The sequence below is a fragment of the Pocillopora verrucosa genome, chromosome 4, assembly GCF_036669915.1.
Source record: "Pocillopora verrucosa isolate sample1 chromosome 4, ASM3666991v2, whole genome shotgun sequence".
Lineage (NCBI taxonomy): Eukaryota > Metazoa > Cnidaria > Anthozoa > Scleractinia > Pocilloporidae > Pocillopora > Pocillopora verrucosa.
The window spans coordinates 19,937,289-19,964,381 of record NC_089315.1 but is presented as its reverse complement, the minus strand read 5'-3'; the positions used below and the strand labels follow the sequence as shown (position 1 = coordinate 19,964,381).

Sequence of the window (27,093 nt, the reverse complement as noted above, 5' to 3'; positions counted from 1 at the left end):
ATACTGACCCAAGTGATGACAGTGCAAAATTATGAACTTCAACTTCATTGGAAATGGCCAAGGGAAAAACAGTTTGCTAACCAAACATTGTTTCATTTTGCTTAGACTGTAACAGCATAGGTGTATTTCAAGGAGGCTATGATGTCACTTCTCGAATGTTTACAGAGGGGAAAAACTATTCTTTGCTTACAGGTGCATGACATTTTGTGAAATCATAGCATTATGGAAGAAAATAAGATATTACTCTACAGGTGACACTTAACTAAATGAGCACTTTCGGTTCGTGGATCTTGTCCATCTGTTGTACAAACAGTAAACTTTGTAATTGTGAATTCGAAAAAAGGTATTTTATTTATGTCATGGTAAAGGAAAACACTGAGCTAACACAACTTCATTGCACATAGTTCAACAGTGAGTTTGTGTTTCAAAGAGTCTGTGACGTCACTTTCCAACTTTTAAAAGAGAAGATAGACTGTAAATGGCATGCAGATGCACTACATTTTGAGGAATATAGCATTATAGGAGACAAGGAAAATATTATTTTCTAGTTGACACTTAGCCAAATCTCCACCTGTTATAGGTAGATCCTCATCACCTGTGGTACAAATAGTAAATTGATTGTCAATGTGAAAAAAAAAGCATTTTATTTAAGCATCAACAAACAGATGTGTTGTGAAAATATTTTGTCCAAATTGACCATCTAAATTTATTTTTGGGCATTTGGTTGCAGAATAAATTATTTGAATAGTATATTACTTATTATGCATATGTAATATTACGAACATTCAAATCCTAATCTAATTTCACAATTGTGGTTTAAGTCAGTCAACATTCTGTTGTAAAACTAGTACTTGCCTTCAGGGTTTAAATGTGGACCATCTTTGGAAATAAATTGAAATGTTTTGACTGTAATTGTGTAAACGGGTTTGTTAGTAACCTATGGTTATTAAAATTTTGATAAAGTAGTTATAAGCAAGTAATGAAGTGCCTTGCCAAACATTATGTAAGGGTATGTGAGAGTATTAATTTTAAATGGCAGTTTTAAGCCTTGAATTAGTTTTTCCAGAATAATTTGTGTCGCAAATCATCGTTTGATTCGTTTTCGTTTGACATCTGAAAGAAAGAATGCCAAAATGTTCTCGTCATTGTTTATTACAATTTTATTACAGTAATCTTATGATGGAAGCCAAAATATTAAAATAAATTAATGCCTTTTCCATCAGTGTCTTGCATTGATACTTTCGTTTTAGACTATGATGCAACATCCCTTGACCTTTTCTAAAGTCTTAAATTTTCAGTCGGACATAAACAGTGTAATTGCATTCAACAAATTGAAATTTGTCTGTTTTCTTCCTAACCAGGGAAGGAAAGATAACAAAGTTTATTCATAACTTAACGATATTCACAAAAAGGTAACTGATTAAACTTTATCTTATTTGGTTAGAGTTGGGCTAGTTAATGAGGTGAGGCTTTGTGCACTAAGGTACGCTGCGCGCTCGTTTTATTCTGCTATATCTTACTCATAAATGAAATGCAATAAATAAATCGTTATTATCATAAACAAATAATCACACCTCTATGCCCTTTATCTCGTAAGGTGTAAGGCAGTCTTTTCATTACCAGGTTGTTGGAAATATGACAATCAACTAAAATTTATCGTAATTATCTTAGAAGTAACTCTCCTTAAAAATTAAGGCCTTACCTCCCATGGCTCTTGTTGACTCTATTAAAGGAAATGGAATTGAAGTCAAATTAATGTTATCTTTAATTACATCTACTGTCAGTAAGTTGAATTTATAAGAGTATCAAAGAAAATCCATCGAATATCACTGGCGGCCTTATCTCAGTTGTATCGATAAACCCCGCAAAATGTTTCTTAAGCTTCTTTGATAATTTTTCCAGTGTCATCTCGCTCAAAGTCCCTTACTCGGATATAAGATTGATGATGGAAAATTGAGATTGTGACAATTGAGAAAATTGGGCTATTTTGCAACTGCTTTTCTCTTTTTTATGTAGCGTTCTGCATTGAATATGTGACCGCGACTCATTTACATCCACGAATTTTTTCAAGTTATTTCATGTGATGAGACTATTGAGATGTCGTTGACACAAGTAGTATTGAGATTGAAATTAGAGTAATAACTCTTTTTTACGTTTTGTTTGATTGTGGGAAATGCATAAAACAAATAATATCTATGTGTTTTCCACTCACCTTCTTTAAAATAGCTGTATGGAATGAGGGTGTTTCAGTGCACCACTCACCTTTTATCACCACCCGAGATGGCGGGAAAATGGATGCTGCCCGGTGTTTCCTTTTTTCGGCACGAAAATTAAGGTTGGCAATTGTTACAGAGGACATCGCCTGTTTCAATTTCGCGCTCCCATTTTGCCCCTTTATGGATGTTTTCACAAGTTGTGCCTCGTTTAATCGGTTTGCTTAGTAAGTTTCTGAGCGCCTTCTGCGCTTCCGGATAAGAATTATTTGAGATTTGGGATAATGTGTGTTGTGCTTTATGAGCACTAGCAGTGTTTTGAGCGGTCGAGACCGCAATTTCACATTCCTTGGAAATATTGCAAGTGACCATACGTGCTCAAAATTAAATGAGTGAACTGCTGGCCGCCAAATACCAAGGTTCCAAATAATGTACACTTTATTCTTCCTGTTATTTATCTCTGTACAAGTTCAAATCTATTCGAAATCCAGTAGAAATATATATGTTTCTGTCAGAAAGATAGTCAGGATAATCAAGCACATAAAGTAACGTATACATACCCATTGGTGTCACAAATTCCGCGACTAGTAGTCATTTAATTTTGTCTTACTGATAACAGATTGTTATGTCACTTCATAATAATTATGACGATAATTTCAGTAATTTCGTGTCATAGCAAAACACTCCCTGCCTTCAAGAGAGTCCATGTTTCAAATTAATTCAGGGTTAAAAAATCAAAGAAAAAAATCAGATAAGAGTTCAGTAAATAGTTCAGGAGTTTGTTATAACGTCTTCTTTAGGGATCAGGACAATTAACTTACTCACTGCTCGTTCAACTGTCATGAATCCTCTACCACTATATTCGGTGACACTTTCTCCCGGTTTTGGATTTTTGTATTGCACTTGTACCCTTCTCACTCTCCCGTCTCCTCCTGGAAATGCCTTCACTACTATCCCAAGTTTCCACTGTCCTCTGATTTGATTGGCATCTTGAATTAGTACTATATCGCCCTCTCTGAGATTCCTTTGTGCTGTGTGCCACTTCGGTTGTATAAGTAAACTTGGAAAGTAGTCTCTGGTCCATTTCTTCCAGAAATAATTGGACAAATTCAACTCGCTGACGAGGATTTAAAGCGTCTCTGAATGGTCCACTTGGTACTCTGGATGTTGCTCTTCCTAGTAATAAATCATTGGGACAGAGATATGTTCCATCATCAGGCGAAGTAGGATGTCTTCCAATTGGACGATCGTTGACAAGGTTTGCTGCTTCAAAGCAAACAGTCTGGAGTTCAGAGACTGTCAACATGGTCACCAATGGCTGTTGTTATTGCTCGTGTTTCTGATTTCACTAATGCTTCAGAAATTCTGTTTTTCTAAGGCGCGTCCGCCGGGGTAAATTCCCACTTAAAACCTTCCATCACGCCGAATTGCTGGAGTTCTTCTTGATTCCAACCTTTCACTATATTCGTCAATTCCTCGTTTGCGGCAACTAGTTGAGGGCCATTATCAGAATACAGTTTAGAGGGGTAACCTCTTATGGATACAAATCGCCTCAAGACCATTAGAAATTTGTTGGTGCTGTAATCTGCAGCGAGATCTACATGGACTGCACGTGTACTAAGGCAGTTAAATATCACTCCATACATTTTGCCAATCGTTCTTTTCTTTACCTCGTCTCAAATCTTGAATGGACCAAAGAGATCAATGGCTGTGCAGTACCAAGGAGGAGATGGACGTAGTCTCTCAATTGGTAATTTTCCCATTATTTGTTCACTCAGTGGTTTATTCAATTTCTTGCATGTGACGCAATTGTATCTGATTGATTTCACCATCTTCAATAGTTTGACAATCCAAAACTTCGTGCGTATTTTTCTGGACATAGAAAGTATGCCGTGATGTCCCTTTCTGTGAATATATTCAGCATAAAGACGCGAAAAGCTATGATTATAAGGTAGAAGTATAACTTCGTTTTTGTTGTGACTCATCTCCATCCATCTTTCACCCCTTCCTCCAACTATGTATATTTCTTTTTCATTCTTTCTTGGGCACAGGCGTTTGTACTTTCCCCTTTTGATATCTCCCTGCATAGTCTTTTGAGCTTCAATTATCCAGAAATGTTCTGCTTTCGCTATATCGTTTGGTGTCAATAACTTTGCTGCATTCTTGAATGATGGTTTTGGTTCCGTTTGATACATTGCCAATATCCTGGCTGTTATTCTTATTAGTTTCCCATAATTTGAATACTTGCTGATGTTAATTCTCGATGCCAGTGTGTCTTTTTTGTTTTCAGTGGAGCCCTTAGTAACAATGGATGCCATTCTGACTAGATCCGGAAGTTGTTTCTTTGTCAATGTTTTGTAAATCGGCCATTCGTTCTCGGGTAATTCAAGGAAACTGGGTCCGTTTTGCCAGATGCTTTCAGAATTTATTGCGATTGGCCCTTTGCCGCGAGTAAGCCAGTCTGCAATATTGTATTTCGTAGCGAAACCATGAGTCCTTACATTTTTTTGTTGGGAAAACTTTTTAACAGTTTCCATAATTTTCTTTCCTATTCTTGAAGATTTTCAACTTCTTGCTGCAAGCTTTTTTTATGGAGACCCCCAAAAATTGCATATAGATTTTTGATAACCATTAATAGCATATATACTGTTAGTAACCATGTACTTTAAGATTTAACCCTATAGCATCCATAATATAATCAGTCTTCTAGTTTTGTTGAAGAGATGTGCGGGAAAAAAATGCTAACTCCGCTTTTAGGCTTGCCTAAATCTATATATTAAATTATTTCACAATGACAGTGGTTTGTTTGTTTGTGTGTTTCATTTTGTTCTTCACCTAAGGTGATTGCTCCTAGTTCTGCATTTGCTGTGATGACAGTGACTACAGTTTTCTTATAGATAATGGGGGTTTTCTTGTTATTCTTCCAAACCTGCACTTGCACAGGATTTATTTTGTAAACACATCCCACAGAATTTGTTGGTGTTTGTCAAAGATGTCAAATGGGATAGACACTCCAGTGTCCAATAACACCACTTCACACAACTAAAGTTTTCTGGGACTAACAATGGTTGGTTCTTTCTTCTCTATCAGCTTTCCATGATCTCCGCCGGTGAAATTGGTACCATTATCGGATCTGATCTCCTTTACCTGGCCCCTTCTTGCTATAAACCTGCTGAGCGCCATCAGGAAAGAATCAGTTTCCAATCTGTGCGCCACTTCAATGTGAACCGCGCGGATAGAAAGACATGTGAAAATGACCCCATATCTTTTCACAAGACTTCGCCCATGGCGTGCTTGAAGAGGACCAAAACAATCAATGCCGACAGATGTAAAAGGTGGCTGACCTGGGGTAACACGATCCACAGGAAGGTCAGCCATTTTCTGCTCACAGAACGGGCCTTGACGTTGCCGGCAACTGAAACATTTCGAAAGAACTTTCCTGAGAACAGAACTTGCGTTTACGATCCAAAACTTCTCGCGAGCAAGACTGATAACGTACTCTCGTCCAGAGTGACCGGAGATCTGGTGGTAATATTCTACCACAAGGTTGGTCACGTGATCCTTCTTGGGCAAAATAATCTGATGTTTGGCCTCAAATGCAGTGGATGCTAAACTTAACCTCCCACCGACACGTAAGATGCCGTTCACTAAGATTGGATCCAGACTTCGAAGGCTGCTGCTTTTCTTGACTTGCGTACCGTTTTCAGACTTGCTTAACAGCTCAAGCTCATCTGGAAAATTGAACTGCTGGACGTTCCTGAGGATTTCTAGCTCCGCAATTGCCAACTCCGTAACGGTAATTGGTGGTAAAGAAAGGATGGGAGTTGAAAGGATCGGCTCTCTCGATTTTCCGCGTTTACTTAACCTTTTCAAGTTTCCAAGGTATCGTAAAAACCATGCAACTGACTTCTTTAATCGGTGCCAGGAAGACGCGCATTGAAAGTACTCAACCAAAGGATGCTCCGACTCGGAAACAGAAGCGTGACAAACCTTATAAACCATCTTCACTTCCGGGTCTCCGTCTTGAAGACATCCAAGGGATAAGGGGTTCCTAGGCCAATCTTCTTCTGACTTCCAGAGAAACTCCGGCCCCAGTAACCATCTTTGGCAGCTCAACAATGCTTTGGCATTGAGTAGTTGTCAGTCGATGATGTTATAAAGTCTGGTCTGTTGAACGTGATTGGTCTGTTTAGCCATGATGTGATTGGCTGGAAGACTCGTGTAGAGTTTGTTAACAGTCATTGGTTGGTTTCGATCCGTCTGTTGTTTGTCGGTCTGTTTGTCGGTTTGTTCATGTCGTTAATGAGTCGTTTGTAAGGTGCCGGTGGTTGTTGACATCTGTTGAGAGGCATCCGTTCTAAGTTAGTAAACCACTATTAGTGTTATTTACACCTTATTGGCCCAAAACATCTCTATTGTTTCCTAAAGAACCTATCAACGCATTGCTTTTCTTTTAATTAATGCAATTTTCGATCCTGCTGTGGGTATAAATTGTAATGCTCATATTGTTGATAAATCACTTCTTGCAATTGTGCAAACCCAACATGAGTTCATCACAACGAGTTCTCAAGTGTACTGTAAGTGGAGGCAACCACTCAAGACTACACTGTTTAGTCCTTTGCAACAGCTGCAGTGGTGACAAAAGAGACTGCGATTGCTAATCTCAGCCTCGGAAATCCCGCAACACACCATCACAGAGTGACAAGCCAGAGCCAGACTACAAGAAGCTGTATTCTAAGCTTGTCCAATGCCTTGAACGAGTCAGAAAGACTTTCCAGGCTCTCCAAACACAGCATGAGGAACTAGGAGCAGATCTTGAAGAAAAAAAACGAGAAATCGAAGAGTTGAACAATGCACAGGAACTAGCTGACCTTGTCAAAACCAAGCATAAAGTCATTGAAGAGCTCAAAAACTCCCTGGTTGAGGCAAGAAACTGTGTTTCAGCAATGGAGGAGGAAATCTGTAGCTTACAGGCAAATAGGGCTGAAGCAGAAGACGAGGAACATGGGAAGCAGATGACCCATTGCGTCAGCACTTACAACCTTGAAAACATCCATGAACGGTACACCAAAGTACTTGGCATCCTTAACAAAGAGCAGTGCAGTATGGCCAATGCCTTCCAGCTAGCAAGATGCCCCTGCAGCACCAAGAGCAAGAGCATGTCACCCGCAAACATGCTGGTTCAGTCAAGTAGTTGGAGTTGGCATGTCGCAGATGTCTGCAACGGTATTTACCATTGTTGACCACCATGCAAAGGGAGGGCAGATTACTTCCACTGACCTTTGATCCAAGGTTCTATGAGTAGGGATATAATCCAGCTCCAAAATAAAAAAAAAAAGGCTCCTTTAGGAGCCACCAACTTTACAAAAGTAAATGAACCAACAGAGTAAACTTCCAAACAAATGGAAACTTTATTAATGGGGTTTTGTAGGTGAAACTTCTAAATAAAAAAAACAAAACAAAACAAATTATTAACGGGGTTTTGTAGGCAGGACATTAAAATTTTGTTTCGGGGATTGGGAAATAGGAAAAATTTCCAATATGGCTGACAAATAAAATCGAACCAATACGAGCATGTTTTGCAAGCCAATGCAAGCAAGTTAGGCAATAACCATACTATCTCTTTGCAATTAATTTTTCCCATTTTGTCGTTGATAACTAAGTAACTGTTTGTGATCATTTCAGCACATGACTTACTGACACATTGCTGACAGGTCACCAACTGTTGGCTAATGGTCCACCGACACTTTAGTAGACTTTTGGCTGATGATTGGCCGACAGTATCTTTTGGGAACTGTTCTTCACTTTTACCGGCTCTCACAAAACATAAATGGCTTCTCATTTGAAGCACACATGATAGCATGTGTTTACTGACAGTCCTGTTTAATTTGTTATACAAAGTGGAGAAGAATTTGTTGACATTATCATTGCTCTTAGAAACTGTAGACTCCCAGTTTAATTGTGATCACTGACAAATTTTTCTTCTGAGAATTTTGAGTAGTCATGAGTTACGATTTTTCATGGCTTTATTTTTTTCACCTGATAAATGACACGCAAAATCATGAAAAATTGTCACTTATGTCAGAAACAATTTTGCTGCTTGAAATATGTCCGTCATAGTTGTTTACAAAGATATTAGCAATGAGTGTTGCTGAGGCGTTACATACAGTAGAACCCCGGTAACTCGAACTCCTCTAACTCGAACAACCCTGCTAACTCAAACAGAGTCTCAATTCCCTTGCATTTGAACTAACTTTTCAGTCATTTTTACCCAGATAACTTGAACCCCGATAACTCGAAAACCCCGCTAACTCGAACAGATTTTCGCTTCCCTTGACCAAAATTTACCCCAATAACTCGAATTTCTGGTTCTTATAACTTGACAGGAAGGCCAATTGAGATATTCCATTAGCTTTTCTTATTGTGTGATCGAACTCTAACACTAGAACAAAGACTGGAGAAATTTGATTTTAATTAGTCAAACGAACAGCTCACGTAATTGACAGTTACATGTGATCATAAGAGTCATACCAGATGCGGTGTATTTGCTGTCACAAAACTTGAAAGAAACAGTGCTACAGTGTACAGTGCATTAAAAAAGTATCCATTAAAATGTCTGTAAAAAAACATTAGGCATTTAAGCTGGAGAGTTCTTCAGATGCTGAACAGTACAATTGCATAATGCTCACTTCTCAAGGTGTTCCAACTCCTTCTTCAAAATGTTGACAAATTTCTCTTGACCAGAGATTCTCAGTCGATGCGAATTTCAAAGAGCCCAGGCTATTCTTTGCAAACTTCACTACCTTATTCTTTTTCAGGTCACAGTACCCAGCATTTATCATTTCTTGCTCTAACTCAAAGGTGTGTGGGGTTTTTTTTCTTAGTGAGCTTTTTGTGACCTATGCAAAAGGCTTCTGTAAAATAATACCTGGACTGTGCTAAATATTTTACTGATTGACAGGTCGGCTCGGTTCTTATCTGCACTATGACCGTTTCCGGTTTTACTATCCACTTTGTCTCTCGCTTTGTCACGATGTCATCTTCTAAAAAGCGAAAGATTTCTTTGAAAACGTTGAAAGAGAAGTATGAAGCAATAAAGAAACTCGAAAGTGGATGTGCAAACAAAAACGTAGCTGCAGATTATGTTTCCCCTAGTACTCTGTCAACACGGCTTAAAAGCAAGGATAAAATCGTGAAGGCTTTCGAAGGAGGAACCAGCTCGAAGACGCAGAAATTAAAGCCATGTGGAAATGAAAACCTAGAACGGGCTTTGTATACATGGTTTGTTCAGATAAGGCGGCAAGGTGTACCCGTTAGTGGCCCGGTACTGAGGGAGAAGGCACTCAGTTATGCTAAAGAGATGGACATTAAGGATTTCATTGCTTCCAACAGCTGGTTTGACCAATGGAAGAGTCGCCATGGGGTTGCCTTTAAGGCAATTGCGAGCGAAGCAGAAGAGATGACAGCTTCTTGGAAATTAAATTACGCCCTTCGTGACATATTCAATGCTGATGAGTTTGGGCTATTTTACAAAGCCTTACCAGACAAGTCAATGCATCTGAAATCTGAAGATTGTGTCGGAGGGAAATGCAGTAAAGTACGCCTAACTGGACTTGCAGCTGCTAGTGCCACAGGAGAGAAGCTATTCATGTTCGTTATAGGCAAGTCAAAGAAACCAAGGTGTTTCAATGGAGCGTGAAATCTCCCTTGCAGGTAGCGGGCACAGAACAAAAGCTGGATGGACAGCCAACTTTTTGAGGATTGGGTAAGAGAGCAAGACCAGAAGTTTGAACGCGAGGGTAGAAAGGTAGCCCTTGTAGTCGACAACTGCCCCGCCCACCCAGATGTTGCAGACCTCAAGACCATACATTTAGTGTTTTTACCACCAAACACTACATTCAAGACCCAACCTATGGACCAAGGTGTCATAAAAGCAACGAAGGCATATTACCGTGCGTCTGTGGTGAGAAGGTATATTGATGCAGTAGAGAAGGGGAAGGGTGCTCCAAATATTTCTGTTTTGGATGCCATGACGATCTTAACAAGGGCATGGAACAAAGTAACGCCTGAAACAATCAAGAATTGCTTCAAAAAGGCAGGTATTTGCAGTGAAGCACAGACAATTGCCATTAATGATCTGGACAACCCCTTTGCAGTCCTAAACGAGGAAATACAGTCTTTAAGAGAAGCCTATCCTGAAGCTGTACCCGCGAATGTTAACGCAGACGATGTAATCGGCATCAATGACGCCACATCCACCTCGGAGTCGGGTTCGTTGACAGACGAAGAGATTCTGGCAGAATTCAGTAGTGATCAGGAGGCAATGGAAGAGGAAGAGGAAGAAGAAACAGATGAAGTTGAGGTCCTAGAAGAATGCCCCAAGAAACCTACGGCAAGCGAAGTCAGATCCACAATTGATGTGCTGACTTCATACAGTCTGTTCGTGAACGAGGGAGTAGAGGAAATCAGAAGCCGTGTACAGAAAATAGAGGCATTGGCAGAACGAAACTTCAGGAGTTCCCTACGACAGCAGACGCTGCTTTCTTTTTTTGGGTCTAAAATGCAATCACCACTGAGCAATAAGGACCAGTAAGAACGTTACGTACAGTTACATTTACAGTCGTTGCAGTTTATCGTTACAGTTTAAAATGTTTTTTTTTTCTTGAAATAAGTTTAATATACGTAATTTGCACTACATTGTATACCGAAGGAGCTGAAATCAATAAACTTTTAATTATTAACCTAAAAAATTGAATATTTTAATTGACCCCGATAACTCAAAACCCCGCTAACTCGAATAGATTTTCGTTGCCCTTCAGAATTCGAGTTAGCGGGGTTCTACTGTACATACATCCATCAACTTTATTTATACACGATGAATGATAAAAGCTAAACGCTTTTGGGATTGTGTGTTTAGTCATCTAATCAAATTAATAAGAAACTTAATAAATAGCTTAAGGCTCTAAACAAATTCTGAAATCTCATGTAAATACAGTTGTAATGTCTTAAAACCCTAAAAATATCTAAAATCTTGATTGCTAAAATCAACTGTAGAAGCTGATTCTACTTTAAAAGTAAACTCTGTGAGATCTTCAATTTTATTTAATCTAGAGCAGTTCTATCTGGCTGAGAAGCAATATCAGACTTTTTTGATGTGGTTGCATTCCAGAGGACTGCCCCTCTGTAACTAATAGATTGCTGTAAATAACGAGATATAAATCTAGGTACAACATTATTATCTATCCCCCCTAAATGCACAACATGACTCCCTCTTGTTAATGATACTAGTACACAGTTGTTTTGGTAATAAAGAGTTTGTCCTTGGAGATGTATGCCAAAGTCTTCCATTTGGCTATTTTTAGGGACTCTTCATTCAATATGTCCTTTAAATTGTAAATAATCCTTGCTGCATGACTGTGGAGATTCTCCAGTGTCCTGAATAGCTCTGAATTACTTGCCCAAGTGACCAGACTGTAAGTGACAGATGGCAGAATAACCCTTAAATAGAAATTTTCCAGTACACTCTTGGGAAGAAATCGTGATTTCCTCAGCAAGTTGAGCTTGCGTGAGAAGCTCTATTTCACTTCTGGCAAGTGTGGTGGCCATGTCAGCTTGTTGTTAACCGTCACTCCTAGTAAGCGTGATTTTCAACCCATGTTATCAAGGAGCCCCTGATAGCAACAGGAGGAATAGGTCCGATATAATTAGACCTAGTCGTAAGCATAGCCTGTTTATGAGACATCACTCATACAGCTCTGCTAACACTCTGTTTAACAGTGAAACTGTTATATCCTCATTGTTCCCAACACAATATACTGTGATGTCATCAGCGTACATGTATGTCTCTCCTGAAGCCACACAGGATGGAAGGTCGCTGGAAAATATAGCAAATAATGTCGGTCCTAATACTGAGCCCTGTGGGACTCCAACTTGAACTGACTGGGTCCCAGATTCGGCGCTGTTGACCACAGTGAACTGTTCTGTCAATTAGATAACTGTTTAACCAGTTTAGCAATGGACCAGAGACACCAAAATTGTGCTGTAACTCTGTTTCAGGAAAGAGTGCTGAACACAATCAAAGGCTTTCTTGAAGTCTATAAATGCAATTACGATGGCTTTTCCCTTATCAAGCTCTTTTCTCCACAGCTCAGTCAGCTGTGTTAGTAGTAACTCAGTAGAATATCCTTTGCGGTATGCCCACTGTCTGACTGCAGCAAGGTCGTTAGCTGTGAAAACATGACTGACTAAGTCATTCACAAGTTCTTCAAGTTTCTTGCTTGGTATGCTCAGAAGCGAGACTGGTCTGTAGTTGGCGATATCTGTCTCATTGTCCTTTTTGTGTAGTGGCGTAATCCTTGCCACTTTCCATTGCAAAAACACAGTTTCACGATCAATACTGTGCTGGTACAAGCTGACTAAAGATGGGATTACCGTGTCTCCAGCCACTCTTAATAACTTTGGATGAATATTGTCTGGTCCAGCAGAATTTTTCACTTGCAATGAGTTAATCTTCCTGGATACTGCTTCTCTGTTTAAGACAACCTGAGACAAAAGTGGTACTTCTTTGTTCTCCAGAGTTATAGGTTGCGTTGATGTTGGCAGTAAGTTATTTATTCTACTTTGGAGAGGTCATATTGCTTAGGGTCTTCTGACATTTTTCTGCTGAGAGACCTGAATTGTGACTACGATGACTCTAGTGATACAGCATATAGTAATATGCTGCAAACCATTTTAGATAATTTCAATATGCAAAAAATCATCTCTAAACTGACGAGAACTACAATTGAATCATCTTTGCTGACTGATCTCATTTTCACAACCAATAGGGATTTGGTAAGCTCCACGGGAGTATTTCCACTTGGTATTTCTAACCTTGATTTCATTTATGCCACTTTACGTCTAAGACACAAAATGCCACCTCCACGAGTCATCAAAATATGGAATTATAAGAACTCTGATGGAAAGAGCTTCAAATCTGACCTTGTTAACACACCATTTCATGCTACCAGATGTTTTGAGGATATGGATGATGTTCTGTGGGCCTGGTAGTCTCTGTTTAATGATATCTGTGATGAACACGCTCCTTGGAAGGAAGTGAAGATCAAAAGCCAGGCACCACTGTGGATAACAAATGAAATACGCCTAAAGATGAACAGGAGAGTTAGCTTTTTAAATTAGCCGTAGCCTAAGACAGTGGAATGACATTACTCAATCTATGTGTCAAGGAAAAGAATCTTACTTTTCTGAATCGTTCAGTCTTGTGACTCGTGAATTCTTGTGGGTTTGTTTAATTTTGGAGTGAAACAAAGACTTTGAAGAATATGCTAAAAAAACTGAGCATATTTACAAGTTTTGTGATGGAGGTGGTTTATGCTGGCATTTGTCAGTCTTCTGACTGATTCTTCTGACTTGTGAATCCTTGTGGGTTTGTTTATTGTTGGAGTGAAACAAAGGCTTTGAGGAGTATGCTAAAAAGCTTTGAATATGTACAAGTTTCATAATGGAGGAGGTTTATGTTGGCATCAGTCATTATATAAATCGATTTACCTGAAGTGGAAAGCCTCTCTAGAGTTTCATGAAAATAAGTTAGGAATTTCTTAATTACTCTACAGATAATATCTCTTTTGTTAGTAAAATAAATAGTAATCCACAAAGCCTGAGAGGCTTCATCAAGTTCTTTCAACAACGATATACTTGAAACCATTATCAATATACATACCCACACCCCGAGCGGAGAGAGGGGTAGGTACGTACTCAAAATTGTAACTAAGTATTGGGAGGTCGAAATCAAGAGGGATATCAGAATTTGTAATTGTTGTATCTGTTACACTGATAATGTTAAAGTGTAAAGAGAGAGAAAAAATGTGCCTGCAGGGTACGTCCCTCTGTCTTACAATGAAGTAGTCTAACAAGTGCCAGTGCTTGGATCTTAGGTGTATCCAAGATCCTGTTCCTGCCTGATTGTCTGTGATAGGTCACTTTAGAACTCTTCCTTTGCCTCCTCTGTGTTGGTCATTGTTGGGGCGTACACACTGATGAAGGTGACATACATCTTCCACTTAAGTGGGAGTATCATAGTCATTATCCAGTCATTGGTTGGCACTGGTTCCTCATCAAGCTTTGCTGCCATCTGCTTTCTAACTGCAAAGCCCACTCCTACTTCTCTCCTCTTGAGTTGGTTACCTGCTCCAAAAGAAAATGTACCTATGATCTTCCAAGCTGTCATATCTTAGCAATCTTGTTTCACAAAGCTCAGCTATGTCAACATTCAACATTGTACCTGTTCATTTCCAAGGCCACAAACACAGTCAGTGATGTTGGTCTGTACATTGGAGTGCGTACATTCCATTCTACTATGCGTAAGGCTGCTGTATTCCTCTCCTTTTGCCTGTTCCTAGCATACTTTTTGATGCTTGTTGGAGTGAGGACAGATCAGTGCGGATTTTGTTAACCTGGGTGACATCTGAGCAGGTATGAGTTGTTTTTTGACTGACAATTTCATGAAACTGCTCGCAAAGTATTAAAGTACCACTAGCTTTTGCTGGACCAGCAGCACATTCTTGGCAGATAGAAGTGTTACCAATGGCAAGGACAGGCCAAGACAAACTGACTCCAGTATCTTTTGCAGTGACTGACCAGATGATAGGTTTGTTTATCTTTGCTCTTTGTGTAGTGCATGTCATAATGCACTGACTGGCCAAAGTCCACCTTGTATCTTTTGACAGATGAGTTGATTGCCTACCAGGATGTTCAGTCCCACCCTGTATAACAGAGAGTGGTCCACCACAGATGTAAAGACAGATATTGTGTTTAGTTCTGTCAGGATACCCAGTTTCATCGCCCATGCCCTCTATCCAAATTTTTGGAATTTTCACTGGTCAAATGGAAGGCATCCAACCACATCCCAGAATTTGAGGTCACCTGCATTTGCCGTGGGAGTTCAAAAACCACTTCTGGATGACTAGGGAAATGTGCAAGTTGTTCTCTTAAGAAATAATGCACAACAGAAGAATTCTAATCATACTGGTCATTTGACATGAAGACAGAGGCAGTTTAACAAAGCCCTTTCTTTGTACACCTGAAAGTGGAGAGACCTCTCTTCTCAAAGGAAGATGGCGAAAGCTTCGATATCTTGATTGCCTTGATTTAGTCATAGCAGTGCAAATAATATCAGCTGCTTGTGTCCTTCATAATTATTGTTTGTTACATGATGATTTTGATGTTGGGTATTTCCTACCAGATCATGCTGATGGTGGAGGAAATTTGGTGGAAGTGAGCAACAAGAACCACTGAAAATACAACAGAAAATATCCCCAGGTTGATGTTTTTCTTTCTTCTCATCATCTTTCTGCTTGAAAATGTATTTATATCGTAAGTAGAAATTACTTATCATTCACTCCTGGAAGTGAAAGGGTTAAAGAGAGGAAATTAACTGTAACAGGTGTTTGAATTGAATTGAATTGAATTGAGCAATGGCTTTGTGTGTCTCCAACTCATATTTTTATAGGGGTCATAGACAGTTCCTATGAGTGTGTAAATTCTATATATCTCCATAGACATATTATTCACTTCAAATGGTAAATGTGTTTACATGCTGCTTGTATATTGAATTTGATATGATTCTGTGGGATATGAACATCTTCAGTGTTCATCACCAGTTAGCCCAGTGATTTGTGATTTCCGCTCATAATTATAATTTAAACTTCCCTTCCTGGGCTTTGTTGCTGAGAATATGCCATTGTAACTTCCTGCGGGTTCGTAGGCAGACAAGAACCGAACAATTGATAGGATAACTCAAATCTTTTTATTCTCCGTACACCACCACTGACCTTCACTCCTCCTGTCTTGCACATCCTCTTCCATATATGGAAGGTCCCATATAAGGCTATGTCATGCATTGTAACAACATTACACCGCACCCATCTAACGCCTATTATCCCTCCCGGACAATGGCAAACTTCAAACAATAACTGAAATCTTACATTAAGATCAACTACATTAGAAAACAGTTCAATGTCTCTTAATTAAGTGTTCAGGTCATTTCATAGTCCCTGTATCTAGGGGATTTCTCAGCTTCCTGCTGGATCGCCTGAGGCCCTCCTGGTCCTGCTGCTGCCTCTATGCCCTATCAGATGCCTCCTTGTCCCAGGAGTTCTTCTTCCTGAGTCTGTGAGGTAACTTCTGTCTCCTTTTGGGATGTCTAACGGATGCTCTTCCCTTAGTGTTGACCTCCTGGTTTTCCTCCTGTGTAGTTGTTTGGCTAGATACATCCTCACTCTTGTCTTGCATTGGTCCCTGGAGCCAATCTGTGCGTTCTACCCCAGATTACTTCCAAAGGTGGTCTCTGTGTACCACTCAGTCTCAGTTTTGGTGAGATGCCCTTCTTTCTTTGGGGATTGTGAAGCCATACAAGATCCCCACTTCCAAAGGCAGATGCAACAATACGCATGTCGTACCGCCTCTTCATCCTTAGACTACCTTCCTGCTGATGTACACAAACAAAATTGTGAACAGTTTCCACAGACTCTCTAAACCTCTTATACTCAGGATAGCCTCTATCCTCAGGTTCTTCTTGTGGGCGCCCAATTAGCAGGTCCAAGGGTATACGCAGTTTCCATCCAAACATCAGCATTGCCAGTGTAAACTTTGTGGTTTCATGCACTGCTTAATGGTAGGACACAAGTAGTAGAGGTAGATGTCGATCCCAGTCCCTCTTGTGATCCTGGACAAATGCAGCGAGTAGGGCTTCTATAGTCTGGTCATAGCACTCCACCATGCCATCAGACTGTGGATGTAGTGCAGTTGTCCTGGTCTTATGGATCCCAAGCAGGGTGCATACTTCCTGGAACATGGATGATTCGAAATTTCAGCCTTGGTCAGAGTGTAGCTCACCAGCCAAACCGACTAACGACCGCTTCCTGATTTGGGAGTGCATATGCTTCGGGCCATTTACTAAAACAGTCCATTGCAATGAGGATGCACTTGGTACCTTAGTCGGTTCCTGGCAGAGGTTCTAGGACATCAATTGTACAACTGTAGTGGAGATCTTTGTTTTACCCTGGGGCCTTTTTTAGCAGCACAGAGGTCACACCTTCAACGTCACAGTGGCAATGAATCCAGTAGAATCTTTCACGCACTTTAGTCAGAGTTTTGGAAACTCCTAGGTGATCTCGTACAGGGTTATCATGGAGTTGCTTTAACACGCTGGTGCAAAGCCGTTTTGGCAGTACCAGCTGCCGTGTGACCTTGCCAAGCTCAGTTAACTCCCACTGATGATACAGCACTCCCTCCTTAAAAGCCAACGAATCCCATTGGGCCCAGTAAGCCTCAGTGGTGGAGTTTGCCCACTCTGGGCGTTTTCCAGCTTCCTTCCATTGCAGGATGTGATAAATAGTTTTATCTTCCATCTGGTGGGTTTGCAACTGTAGTGGTGATAGCTGTTCATCTTTAGGTTGGTCCATGCCTTTTACTTCCTGTCCCTCCCTCAGCGAGCTAGCGGATTGAGATTGAGAGCCTTCAGACACGTGGACTTGTGTAACATTCACCACACAGTCATTTGGCATGCTGGTCGCATTTTCTGTCACATCTTTTTCCTCTTGGTTCTGACAGTGCTTGCAATTGGTGTCGAAGCATGGCTGACGCGACAAAACATCAGCATTCTGGTGGCTTCTCCCTGTGCAGTATACAATACAAAAATCATAGGTCTGCAGCTTGTCCAACCATCTTGCAATCTGACCCTCTGGATTCTTGAAGTTTAGTAGTCACCAGAGAGATACGTGATCAGTTCTTATGGTGAACTTCCGCCCATAGAGGTAGGGGTGGAAATAATCAATTGCCTTGACAATAGCCAAAAGTTCACGCCTGGTTGGGCAATAGTTACGTTCTGGTGTGCTTAGTGCCTGGCTGTAATAAGTGATGACTCTTTCATTCCCTTGGTGGACTTGAGACAGAACGGCACCAATACCAACATTGCTGGCATCCGTGTCTAACACAAAGGGGTCCTCGCTCTCAGGATAGGCCAAGACTAGAGGGGATGCAAGGGCTTCTTTGAGGCAATGAAACAAACTATCGCATTCCTTTGTCCACATAAATGGTTTCTCAGTCAGTTGGTGCAGAGGGCGGGCAACATCAGCAAAAGAAGGTACAAATCGCCAGTAGTAAGTGCATAGTCCAAGAAAGCTTTTAACATCTCTGACATTTTGCGGCTTTGACCAGTTTGTGACAACCACAACTTTTTCAGGGTCTGTGGCAACCCCTTCCACGCTTACAACATGGCCAAGGAACTTGACCCTGCACTGGAAGAGTTCACACTTCTTTGAGATCAACTCAACCAAACACCTCAGGTCGTCAAGGATATTGTCCATCAATCGCTCAAAAGTCGCGGGTGCGTTACATAGACTGAAAGCCATCACATTGAACTGCCACAGCCTATTACCTGCAGTGAAGGTAGTTTTCTCACGGTCCTGCTCTTCTACCTCCACTTGCCCGTACCCACTTTTGAGGTTTAGGGTGGAGAACCAGCTTGAACCAGATAAGGCATCGAAAGTCATGTCTACCCATGGTGAAGGATATGAGTCCTTCTTGGTCAGCTCGTTTAATTTCTGGTAGTCAACGCAAAATCTGGTACCACCATCCTTTTTCTTCATCAGGACTACCGGTGAAGCCCATGGGCTGGCCGAGGGTTCGATTTTTTTTTTTGTATTTTATTTGTTTTGGGGTTTTTACACTTTTTACAAGTACGCAAGATACATCACAAATTTCTACGTGCATAAATTTACATTACACTACTCTATTACACAAAGAAAATACCACTACACTGGACTACGAGAATAAAAGAAAAGAAAAACAAGAAAGAAAAAAAAAAAAAAAGGCATCGCGTATTGATATAAAAAATAAATTAGTTCAGCTATTGTTCTATCAGTTGAAGGAGGGGTTTCCATTTGTTGTAAAGGATCTCAAGTTTATTATTCTTTCTGGCTATAAAACGTTCTATTTGAAACATACTCTTAATTCTTTCGAAAAAGGATTTAAAGGATAGAGAAGTCTTATTTAGCTTGTTGCGATAAATAAAATATTTACTAATTAAAGATTGCCTTCCTTTTTTCGAAAGTGCGAATTCCACGAACGTTTAGCGATACAACTTTAAACTTAATATTATTGTGATCCATGGTAGAAATTATCATAAAAATAAATTGCAATGATAAACAACCGAACAATAGCTATCACTCCAGAGAGAGCGGATGTCGGACAAAGCAACACTACAGAAAGCAACACTACATAAAACAAAAGGCCAAAAGTTCTAAAGGTTCTAAACGTAGCCAGTAAAAAAGAACTGTTGAAAGCTACGATGGAACGGAACCGCCCCATGGGAATACGCTTTAGCCACGCTTAATAATTAAGCTTAATTAAGCTTAATTAAGCTTTTGTTATCGAGGAGCTAAATGAAGTGAAATAAGAGATCTTAAGAGCTCCTATCGTTCAATTCTGAGAGAAAAAAAATAGGTTCCTTTGCATTACCTTAGGAATTGCTTACCATAAGTACACACATAAAGATCCAGCAGTAAGCACTTGCGAGCTAGTGAAAAGATTATCCATGAATAAACAAAGATAAAGTTAATTGAATTATTTACCGACAATAAACAGTTTATATGGTTCTGCTCTGCTGAAGGCCGCATGCTTTCCCTGCTTTCTCGCCTCGAGCATCTTAGGGATAAGAGGTTTACGCATATCCACCACATCTTTAGGAAGGTCGGGCCCAATTCCGACTTCGGATTCTTTATCTAGGGAAGCACGCAGAGAGAAGACCGCTTCTCGATTGGTGTAACGAAGGAAACGTGCTATGATGACTCGTGGCTTGCCTTTCTTGTCGCTTCTCTTTCCCAATCTGTGAACCCTTTGAACCTCAATATCCCGAGCGTTGGCCATCTTGAACCTGTTTTCCAGACATTTCAATAAGGTTTCTTTGGTATCTTCTGCTTCTCCTTCTTCACTTATTCCATAGAAACGCAAGTTTTCACGGCGATGATAGACTTCGTAATTTAATAGCTGTAACCGCAGCTTATTTATCTCTTCATCATTCTTCTGGTTTGACTTCTCTAAACTCGCCTTTCCTTCTTCTACATCTTGATTTAAGCTGACTATGCTGGCTTCCAGCTCGCAGGTTTTAACAGTCACGTTTTTCAGATCCTTCTTGACCCGTAAGAAATCTTTCTGTAGACCCGCCACCATTAAATTCACCTTGTCGACTGTTTCTCGAAGCGACTTGATATCAGCAGCTGTGTGAGTGGCCATTAAATCTAATTTCTCAAGTTTATCGAGAATTATGTCCATCTTGTTTTTATCGCCTTGCTCTACACTCGTCGCTGACATTTCGCGAAGGACACTCGCAGCGGTCTCAATGGCGGACTCGTGGCGAATACCGGTCATTTCGCAAACGTGTCACTTTGCAAACGTCCTTTGTCACTTCGCAAACGCATCCAAGTCGATTCGCAAACGTCTTCAAATTATTTTTAAAAAGGTTGATATAACTTCATATTATGTTTCTTTACAATCTTTTATCGAAGAAAGTTATAAAATTAAGAAGTAATGTAGTAAGTTTTATCAGCGTGAAAGCTTACTTTTGCCATTTTGGAAGCTCGGCAGGCATCCAACTTCTTGGAATCTTTTCAATAAATCTTATCTAACTCAGTGTCTCGAAGTGTCTCAATGTCTAGCTTGCTTTTTCATTATTTTCTATCCTTATTGATGTCTTATCGTTACTGTGATCTTACATCAGACGATGACTTTCCTTACTCATGTGAATATAGTCATCGGGAGATTGGTACGTTTCGTTCGATGAAACGATTTGTTATCGATCGATCGCATACCGTTCACTTCGCGAACGTAGTCGTGATCCCAGTCGATTCGCAGACGTGTTCAAATTATTTATAAAAAGGTTGATTTAACTTCGAAAGATGTTTTTTTATCATCTTTTATCGGAGAAAATAGCAATGAATTAGCATTAATCCGTTTACTTTCCCGTTTGGAAACTCATGCCGGCATTCAAGTCGCATGTAATTAATACTTCTTGGAATATTTGCGATAAATCTTAGCTAAACTGTTTCAGCTAAACTCGGTTTGCTTTCTCATGTACACCAAACAATGCATTTAGCTCGAAACTCTCGAAACTCTCGAAACTATGTCAATATTGTCACTGAAACTGCACTGGAACTCATATTTCGCCCATTTATCTGGTAAGTATTCGTTGTAGTATTTTAGTACTAAATAATTGAAACTGACTCCGGATTTGCTAACTCACATGCACTTGAAAAATAATAGTCACTACTTGTATAAGAAAGAGGCAACGGGACTTGCTACCAAATATTTTATTTATAGAAATGCTTACATCACTAGGAGTAAATAAAAATAAGTCTTACAAAATAATTTTTTTATATTTATAATTACAGCAATTTTATTTTTAAAATTAGTAATATTTAGATGTAAAATTGATATGTATAGATGAATTAATGTTTGTAACTTAATTGATATACAAATAAGCTACAATATTTTTCTAACATGTAAATGAATAACATAAATTCAAGTGATTTAAGTTAACCATGGAATATATACCATTTCATCTAGTGTTATGAAATTTGTTGGAAATGAATTTATCAAAAATTAATCATGCCTTGGCCCATTGATCTTGGAAATTGCCCTTAAAAGTTCCCTCCCTGTCCTCTCCCTCTTCTCATACTTCTCCCGCTCAGCAAAAATCCTCCCCTGTAAAACCCTATATTTCCTCCTTTGCCCCCTACTTAATTTATTATCAGAAACTAGCTTCTTTACTATTGACACCAAGAATACCTCCTGGTGTAATAATTCTATTAGCATGTAAAGTGGCAGGTCGGACTTGCCGCTGGCACATCTGTTGATGGCATTGTGCCAGCCTTCCACGTCATTATTTGTTCGGATGGGCTGGCTGTAGACGCACCAGCTTCGTGGCTTGAATAGTGAGTTCTTGATCCACTGGGCTTTTATGTACTCAACTAATTCCATCATTTGGGGGATGGTGCCTTCTTCTGCTGTTTTGTAAAGGGTCTTGAATTGGGACTTGATTTCTTTTACAGGAAGGAATGGCAATGCTAGTAGTTTCCGTATAAATTTATGACTTCCATCATCTTTTTGGTACTGTGCCGCAAGCCCGATCTCCTGTACCTATCAAGCAAGACAGAAATTAATGATTAACATACACATGTATTAATGTAACTAAAATGTACTTTAATACCGCTTCACAGAGTTAAGTAAATATAACATATCTGTGAAATATTATTATTCATGACATTTCTCTTGTTTTATCAAAACCTTTCTTACCTTTCTCCACACAGCTTGTGTCCAGTGGAAGGCACATCCTTGGATTGTCACATCAGGAAGTACCCCCTGGATAGCCTGCCACAGAGCTTGCTCGAAGTCGACAGTTACTTTCCGGACTGTCGGCTTCATGGGTAAGCTGTTGATGATGGATTGCAGGACCTACAACAGATAAATCCAAATAGTTAAAGTGGGTACATAATACGTTGAATATAATGAAGCAAAACCACGCAACTTGTAGATGTAAAACGCTGTTTATTCAGTGAACATTTCGGTCTTTCAGCCTTGTGTTTATATACATACAAGACAGTACAGTAGTTTCTATATATTATATACTGATATCATACCTTTTTATAGTCCTTTTTTCGTCGGCCTGACATCAGTGCAAATACCAGGGGAACTTGTTTAGTGGATTCACCAGATGTCACAAAGGCGTTTATTGTGAACAGCTGGGAAAAGGGACGACGCACAAGCTTGAACGTGGCATCCATATACCATGTCTTGGCTTCGGTCAGTGTCTCCAATTGTTCTCTGGTGGCAAATATTAGGTGGCGTCTCTCAAGAACCTACAAAAAGAAATGATAACATGAATCATATATAACATAAATGATTTCACTTGTATGCAGAATATGTATGTAAGTATGTACTTGTTCTATATAACTAACATTAAACAAAATATAATTGTTTAACATAGAGAAACCAGTACATACTTTGATGTCATCCTGTAAGAAGTCATTTGGGATACAGTCTGCCTGCACCTCAAAAGTTAAATCTTTGGGGTCTTTTGGCCGCATTTTCTGTCGAAGCCTATTTGCTGCACGGGCCATGTGACAGTGCTTTGGTAGGGATGGACATGGTCTTTGTGGATTTAGCTCTCTAATAAGTACCTGTTGGTTTAAAATATTATACATTAAACATTTTCCAAATATTATACATTAAACATCTGGGGCCAATTGCACGTAGGGTGGATAAAGGTGTCCTCTTCATAGGTCTCATACATAAAGTTCTGATACTTCCATACATAAAAATAGGGTAAATAGGGTAGATTCTGATTGATTTACCTCATTAACAATTTTGGAGGCAGGCATGAACTTTTCCTCTAATGCTTTTTTCTTTATAGCAGCAACTATCTTTATTTTTGCTGCCTTGTCAGATTCAGCATTGTGGTTGTGTTGTTGGCTGCCAATGATGAAGTTGCCATTTCGCTGAACTACACTAGCGCGGCACTTGTTGTCTTTATTTGGGCGATGTGTGCACTGCCAGTAGGTGGCGTAGGACCTTTTGGATGCAATGTTGTATGAATACCCACGGCTGTCCACCAGTTGCTGGTTTTGGCGTCTTGATCCCCCCTCAATAACCTGGAAGGTTATCAAGGCTGGGTCAGTTGCTGGGGCTGGAGCTGGTTGAGGCATTGGGTCAGCCATCACAGATTCCTCATGTATCACGGGTGCTGACTCAGCTGCAAAATAACAGAATAGCACTAAGTAAAAATAGCAAACAATACAATGAAGCAGTACAATTTAACTTATAATTACTAATACTAATCTGCCATGGTGTACTGTTTGCAAAGGTCCATGTGAGTAACATTATTGATATACTAAGTTTATAATAATTATGACTCACCCTCAGATTCATCATCACCGGAAAACTCATCCTCTGATTCAACTTGATCGGAAGACCCCTCTATGGCCAGCTCATCTGGTGTCCCTGCTGAATTTTGATAATATTGTAACACATGAATAACTCATTATAGTGTTTTGAATTGTCCATACATACATCATTTGTATTATTCTTCAACAGTATTCATATATTGTTTAAATAATTATTACTTACCATGGCTAACTAAGGAAGTAACTATCCCATTTACTAAGTAACTATCTAACTAAGTTACTAAGTGAGTAACTATCTCTATAAAGTATGGAACTATCTAATTAGGTCACTAAGGAACTAGCCCATTAACTATGTAACTATATAGTTAGCTAAGTAACTATCTAACTGGTAAGTTACTAAGTAATTAATTAATAACCAGTAAGTGAGTACGTAACTATAACCTAAATATTTATCAATGATCTATATTTCTTACCTGCCATAATTTCATCTTCAGACAGGCCATTATTGATCATTGTGTCCATTGGTAAATGTACTTACCATACGCGGGTGTACTTTGCGACAAATTTGGATTAAAATCCACTGAACAGATCATGCATTTCCAATCAATGCTTTGATCCAATCTAACAGCTGATCGGTATTGGTCCTGGCTTATTCCCGTTCCACAAGTTCTATGGCACCAGTTGCCACAGCTGTCACACAGCAAGGCCTGTTGCCTTGTGGTGACAGGACGATCACACGATAAACAAAGATACACTAAAGACATTTTAAAAGTATGCTCGTATTGAGTTGAATGGTTGAATAATGGTAAGAAATGGGCTTCAAGGTAGCCCCTTATATACCCGTGTAGCGGATCGAAAAATTCAATAAAAACCTGCTTATTGGTTACTTTGACACATGTGAAAGCATTCTTTTGGGAGGGCAAAGTTAATTGATCTGTTTACAGTCCTGGCATCTATTGTTCTGGACTAATTGCCAATCGTAATCATGACATCAATATCACATCAATTGTGCAGAAAAGACTTCGAAGCGTATTGTTTTCGACGTAACAATAGAAATGGCGTCCACCAAATTTGAACTTAGTGGATTTTTGGACACGGATATCATACTATTTTTTTATGGCGCGTCACAATGACAGATTCAAAACAATTTGGTTTAACACGATCTTTAAAACAAGCCGTTTTTTGCCGAAATTGGTCTAGTATTAGCCGAGATATTTAAAAACGGACATCGAAGATACGTTTGCGAAGTGACCGGTATTCGAAGATACTCAACCTTCGATCAAAAAAAAAACTCAGAAAGAATCTTTTTAGACAAACAATACTTGAAAGATATATCATATGGAGCAGTTATTTATTTGATTTTTCGGATGAGAAAAGAGAATGCCATAAACTCCCACGAATACTCTAATTTCTGATGTCGGCGAACTGGCACATTTGTGAAGTTTAGAGATGTGATGGGTAGATTGATGGGTGCTGTTGCATGGTTTTTCTTTATAAGTAACAAATCGAGAGTCTAATAATTAAGTTTAGTTTATAATTACACTTCCATTCTTCATACAGAGTTATGCACTATATTTATGAAATATTATTGCTAATTGTGCAATTTCATGGTTTCACATTTATCACCTGTTGGAGTTTGGGTTTTGTTTGCTTCTGTTGCTACGCGACTTGTTACGCTTGGGACGGCATTGCAATCCTCCTTTTCCTTTGACACTGTTCTTTCTTTGGGACTGTTATTGCCTTCAAATCAAATACATTTCTTGTTGCTGTGCAAAACTAAGTAGTTGTACATTATTATTAGCGTTTAGCAGTTAATACGTCTAATTCTTCAACAACTCTAAGGCGGTTTCGATCGAAGCATAGATAGATGTAAATTTGTGTCTTGTTCCTCTTTTACATCTATCTTGGATATGTATTCAATACCCTGTCTTCACTTCGTGCGTTCCAGCTTACATGGTTGTCATCAATCACACAGAAACCATCACATTTGTAAATATTTGTAAATACTAGAGAATAGTTTAGTAGATCATTTAGTGGTTTAATAAAGTGATACTGTGCGTGTATTTTTCTACATTGCTCGTCGATCAGTCGAGTCACGCAATCAATTCGTCATTTATAATGATTAAAAGTAACGTGATTCTCTTCTGTTGATTTTCGTTGATTCATATTACGTTTGCGAATCGACTGGGATGCGTTTGCGAATCGACCGAGGACGTTTGCGAACTGACAGTTTGCGAAGTGACACGTTTGTGAAGTGACCGGATACCCTCGTGGCAGCTCAGTTCGTCTTCCACGTCTTTTATGCGCTTATTTTCAGGCGATAGAATTCCTTCAGTGGACAACGTAGCACTGCTACTTACTCTAGTCTTCCTTTTTACAGAAGAAAGCAATTCCATAAAAATAGGAAGGAAAATTTGGAACTTTTGTAGGAGCTCTGCGGAACACGTTTTCACTCTTCCATGTCCGGCCCAGTCCCCTCGAGGGTTCGATTATGCCTAGTGCATGCATCTCCTCAACAGCTTTGAATGCCTCCTCCCGCTGTGCAATTGGCAGCCTCCTAGGGTTTTGACGTATAGGGGAGGCATCATCGGTATTGGTTTTGTGTTTTGTAACTCCTGTCTGCCCGAGACCATGAAGTCCACTAGAGAAGATGTCTTGGAATTCGAGCTTGGTGTGTGTTCAGCCTGTGTGTTGAAAACAATTTCTCTGTCCTCGTCAGTCATCTCGGAATCACAAAAAAAAAAAAAAAATCCCCTTCTGACACCAATGTAACTTTCTGCGGGTTCGCAGGCGGACAAGAACCAAACAATTATTCTCCGTATGCCACCACTGACTTTCGCTCCTCCTGTCTCGCACATCCTCTTCCATATATGGAAGGTCCCATATAAGGCTATGTCACGCATAGTAACAACATTACACTATCA

The 27,093-nt window shown here is 39.6% G+C and overlaps 5 protein-coding genes and 1 pseudogene across 5 annotated transcripts; 2 read left to right on the top strand and 4 right to left on the bottom strand.

Annotated features, from left to right (window-relative positions):
- Positions 1–2,984: 2,984 nt before the first annotated feature.
- LOC136280361 (uncharacterized) lies at positions 2,985–3,859 on the bottom strand (annotated as a pseudogene).
- A 30-nt stretch (positions 3,860–3,889) lies between these two features.
- LOC136280360 (uncharacterized) lies at positions 3,890–4,531 on the bottom strand. The gene has a single exon (XM_066165371.1). The coding sequence runs from the start codon at positions 4,529–4,531 to the stop codon at positions 3,890–3,892; it is 642 nt and encodes a 213-aa protein (XP_066021468.1).
- A 724-nt stretch (positions 4,532–5,255) lies between these two features.
- On the bottom strand, positions 5,256–6,215 carry LOC136280359 (uncharacterized). Its single transcript, XM_066165370.1, has one exon. The coding sequence runs from the start codon at positions 6,213–6,215 to the stop codon at positions 5,256–5,258; it is 960 nt and encodes a 319-aa protein (XP_066021467.1).
- Positions 6,216–9,246: 3,031 nt separating this feature from the next.
- On the top strand, positions 9,247–9,912 carry LOC131791279 (tigger transposable element-derived protein 4-like). The gene has a single exon (XM_066165369.1). The coding sequence runs from the start codon at positions 9,247–9,249 to the stop codon at positions 9,910–9,912; it is 666 nt and encodes a 221-aa protein (XP_066021466.1).
- A 39-nt stretch (positions 9,913–9,951) lies between these two features.
- On the top strand, positions 9,952–10,806 carry LOC136280358 (tigger transposable element-derived protein 4-like). The gene has a single exon (XM_066165368.1). It carries the CDS (start codon positions 9,952–9,954, stop codon positions 10,804–10,806), a length of 855 nt encoding a protein of 284 aa, XP_066021465.1.
- Positions 10,807–16,485: 5,679 nt separating this feature from the next.
- LOC136280357 (uncharacterized) lies at positions 16,486–18,859 on the bottom strand. The gene is made up of 3 exons (XM_066165367.1): positions 18,094–18,859; positions 17,305–17,886; positions 16,486–16,874 (listed from the first exon to the last, which is right to left on the bottom strand). The coding sequence occupies exons 1-3, from the start codon at positions 18,857–18,859 to the stop codon at positions 16,486–16,488; spliced, it is 1,737 nt and encodes a 578-aa protein (XP_066021464.1).
- Between the last annotated feature and the right edge of the window lie 8,234 nt (positions 18,860–27,093).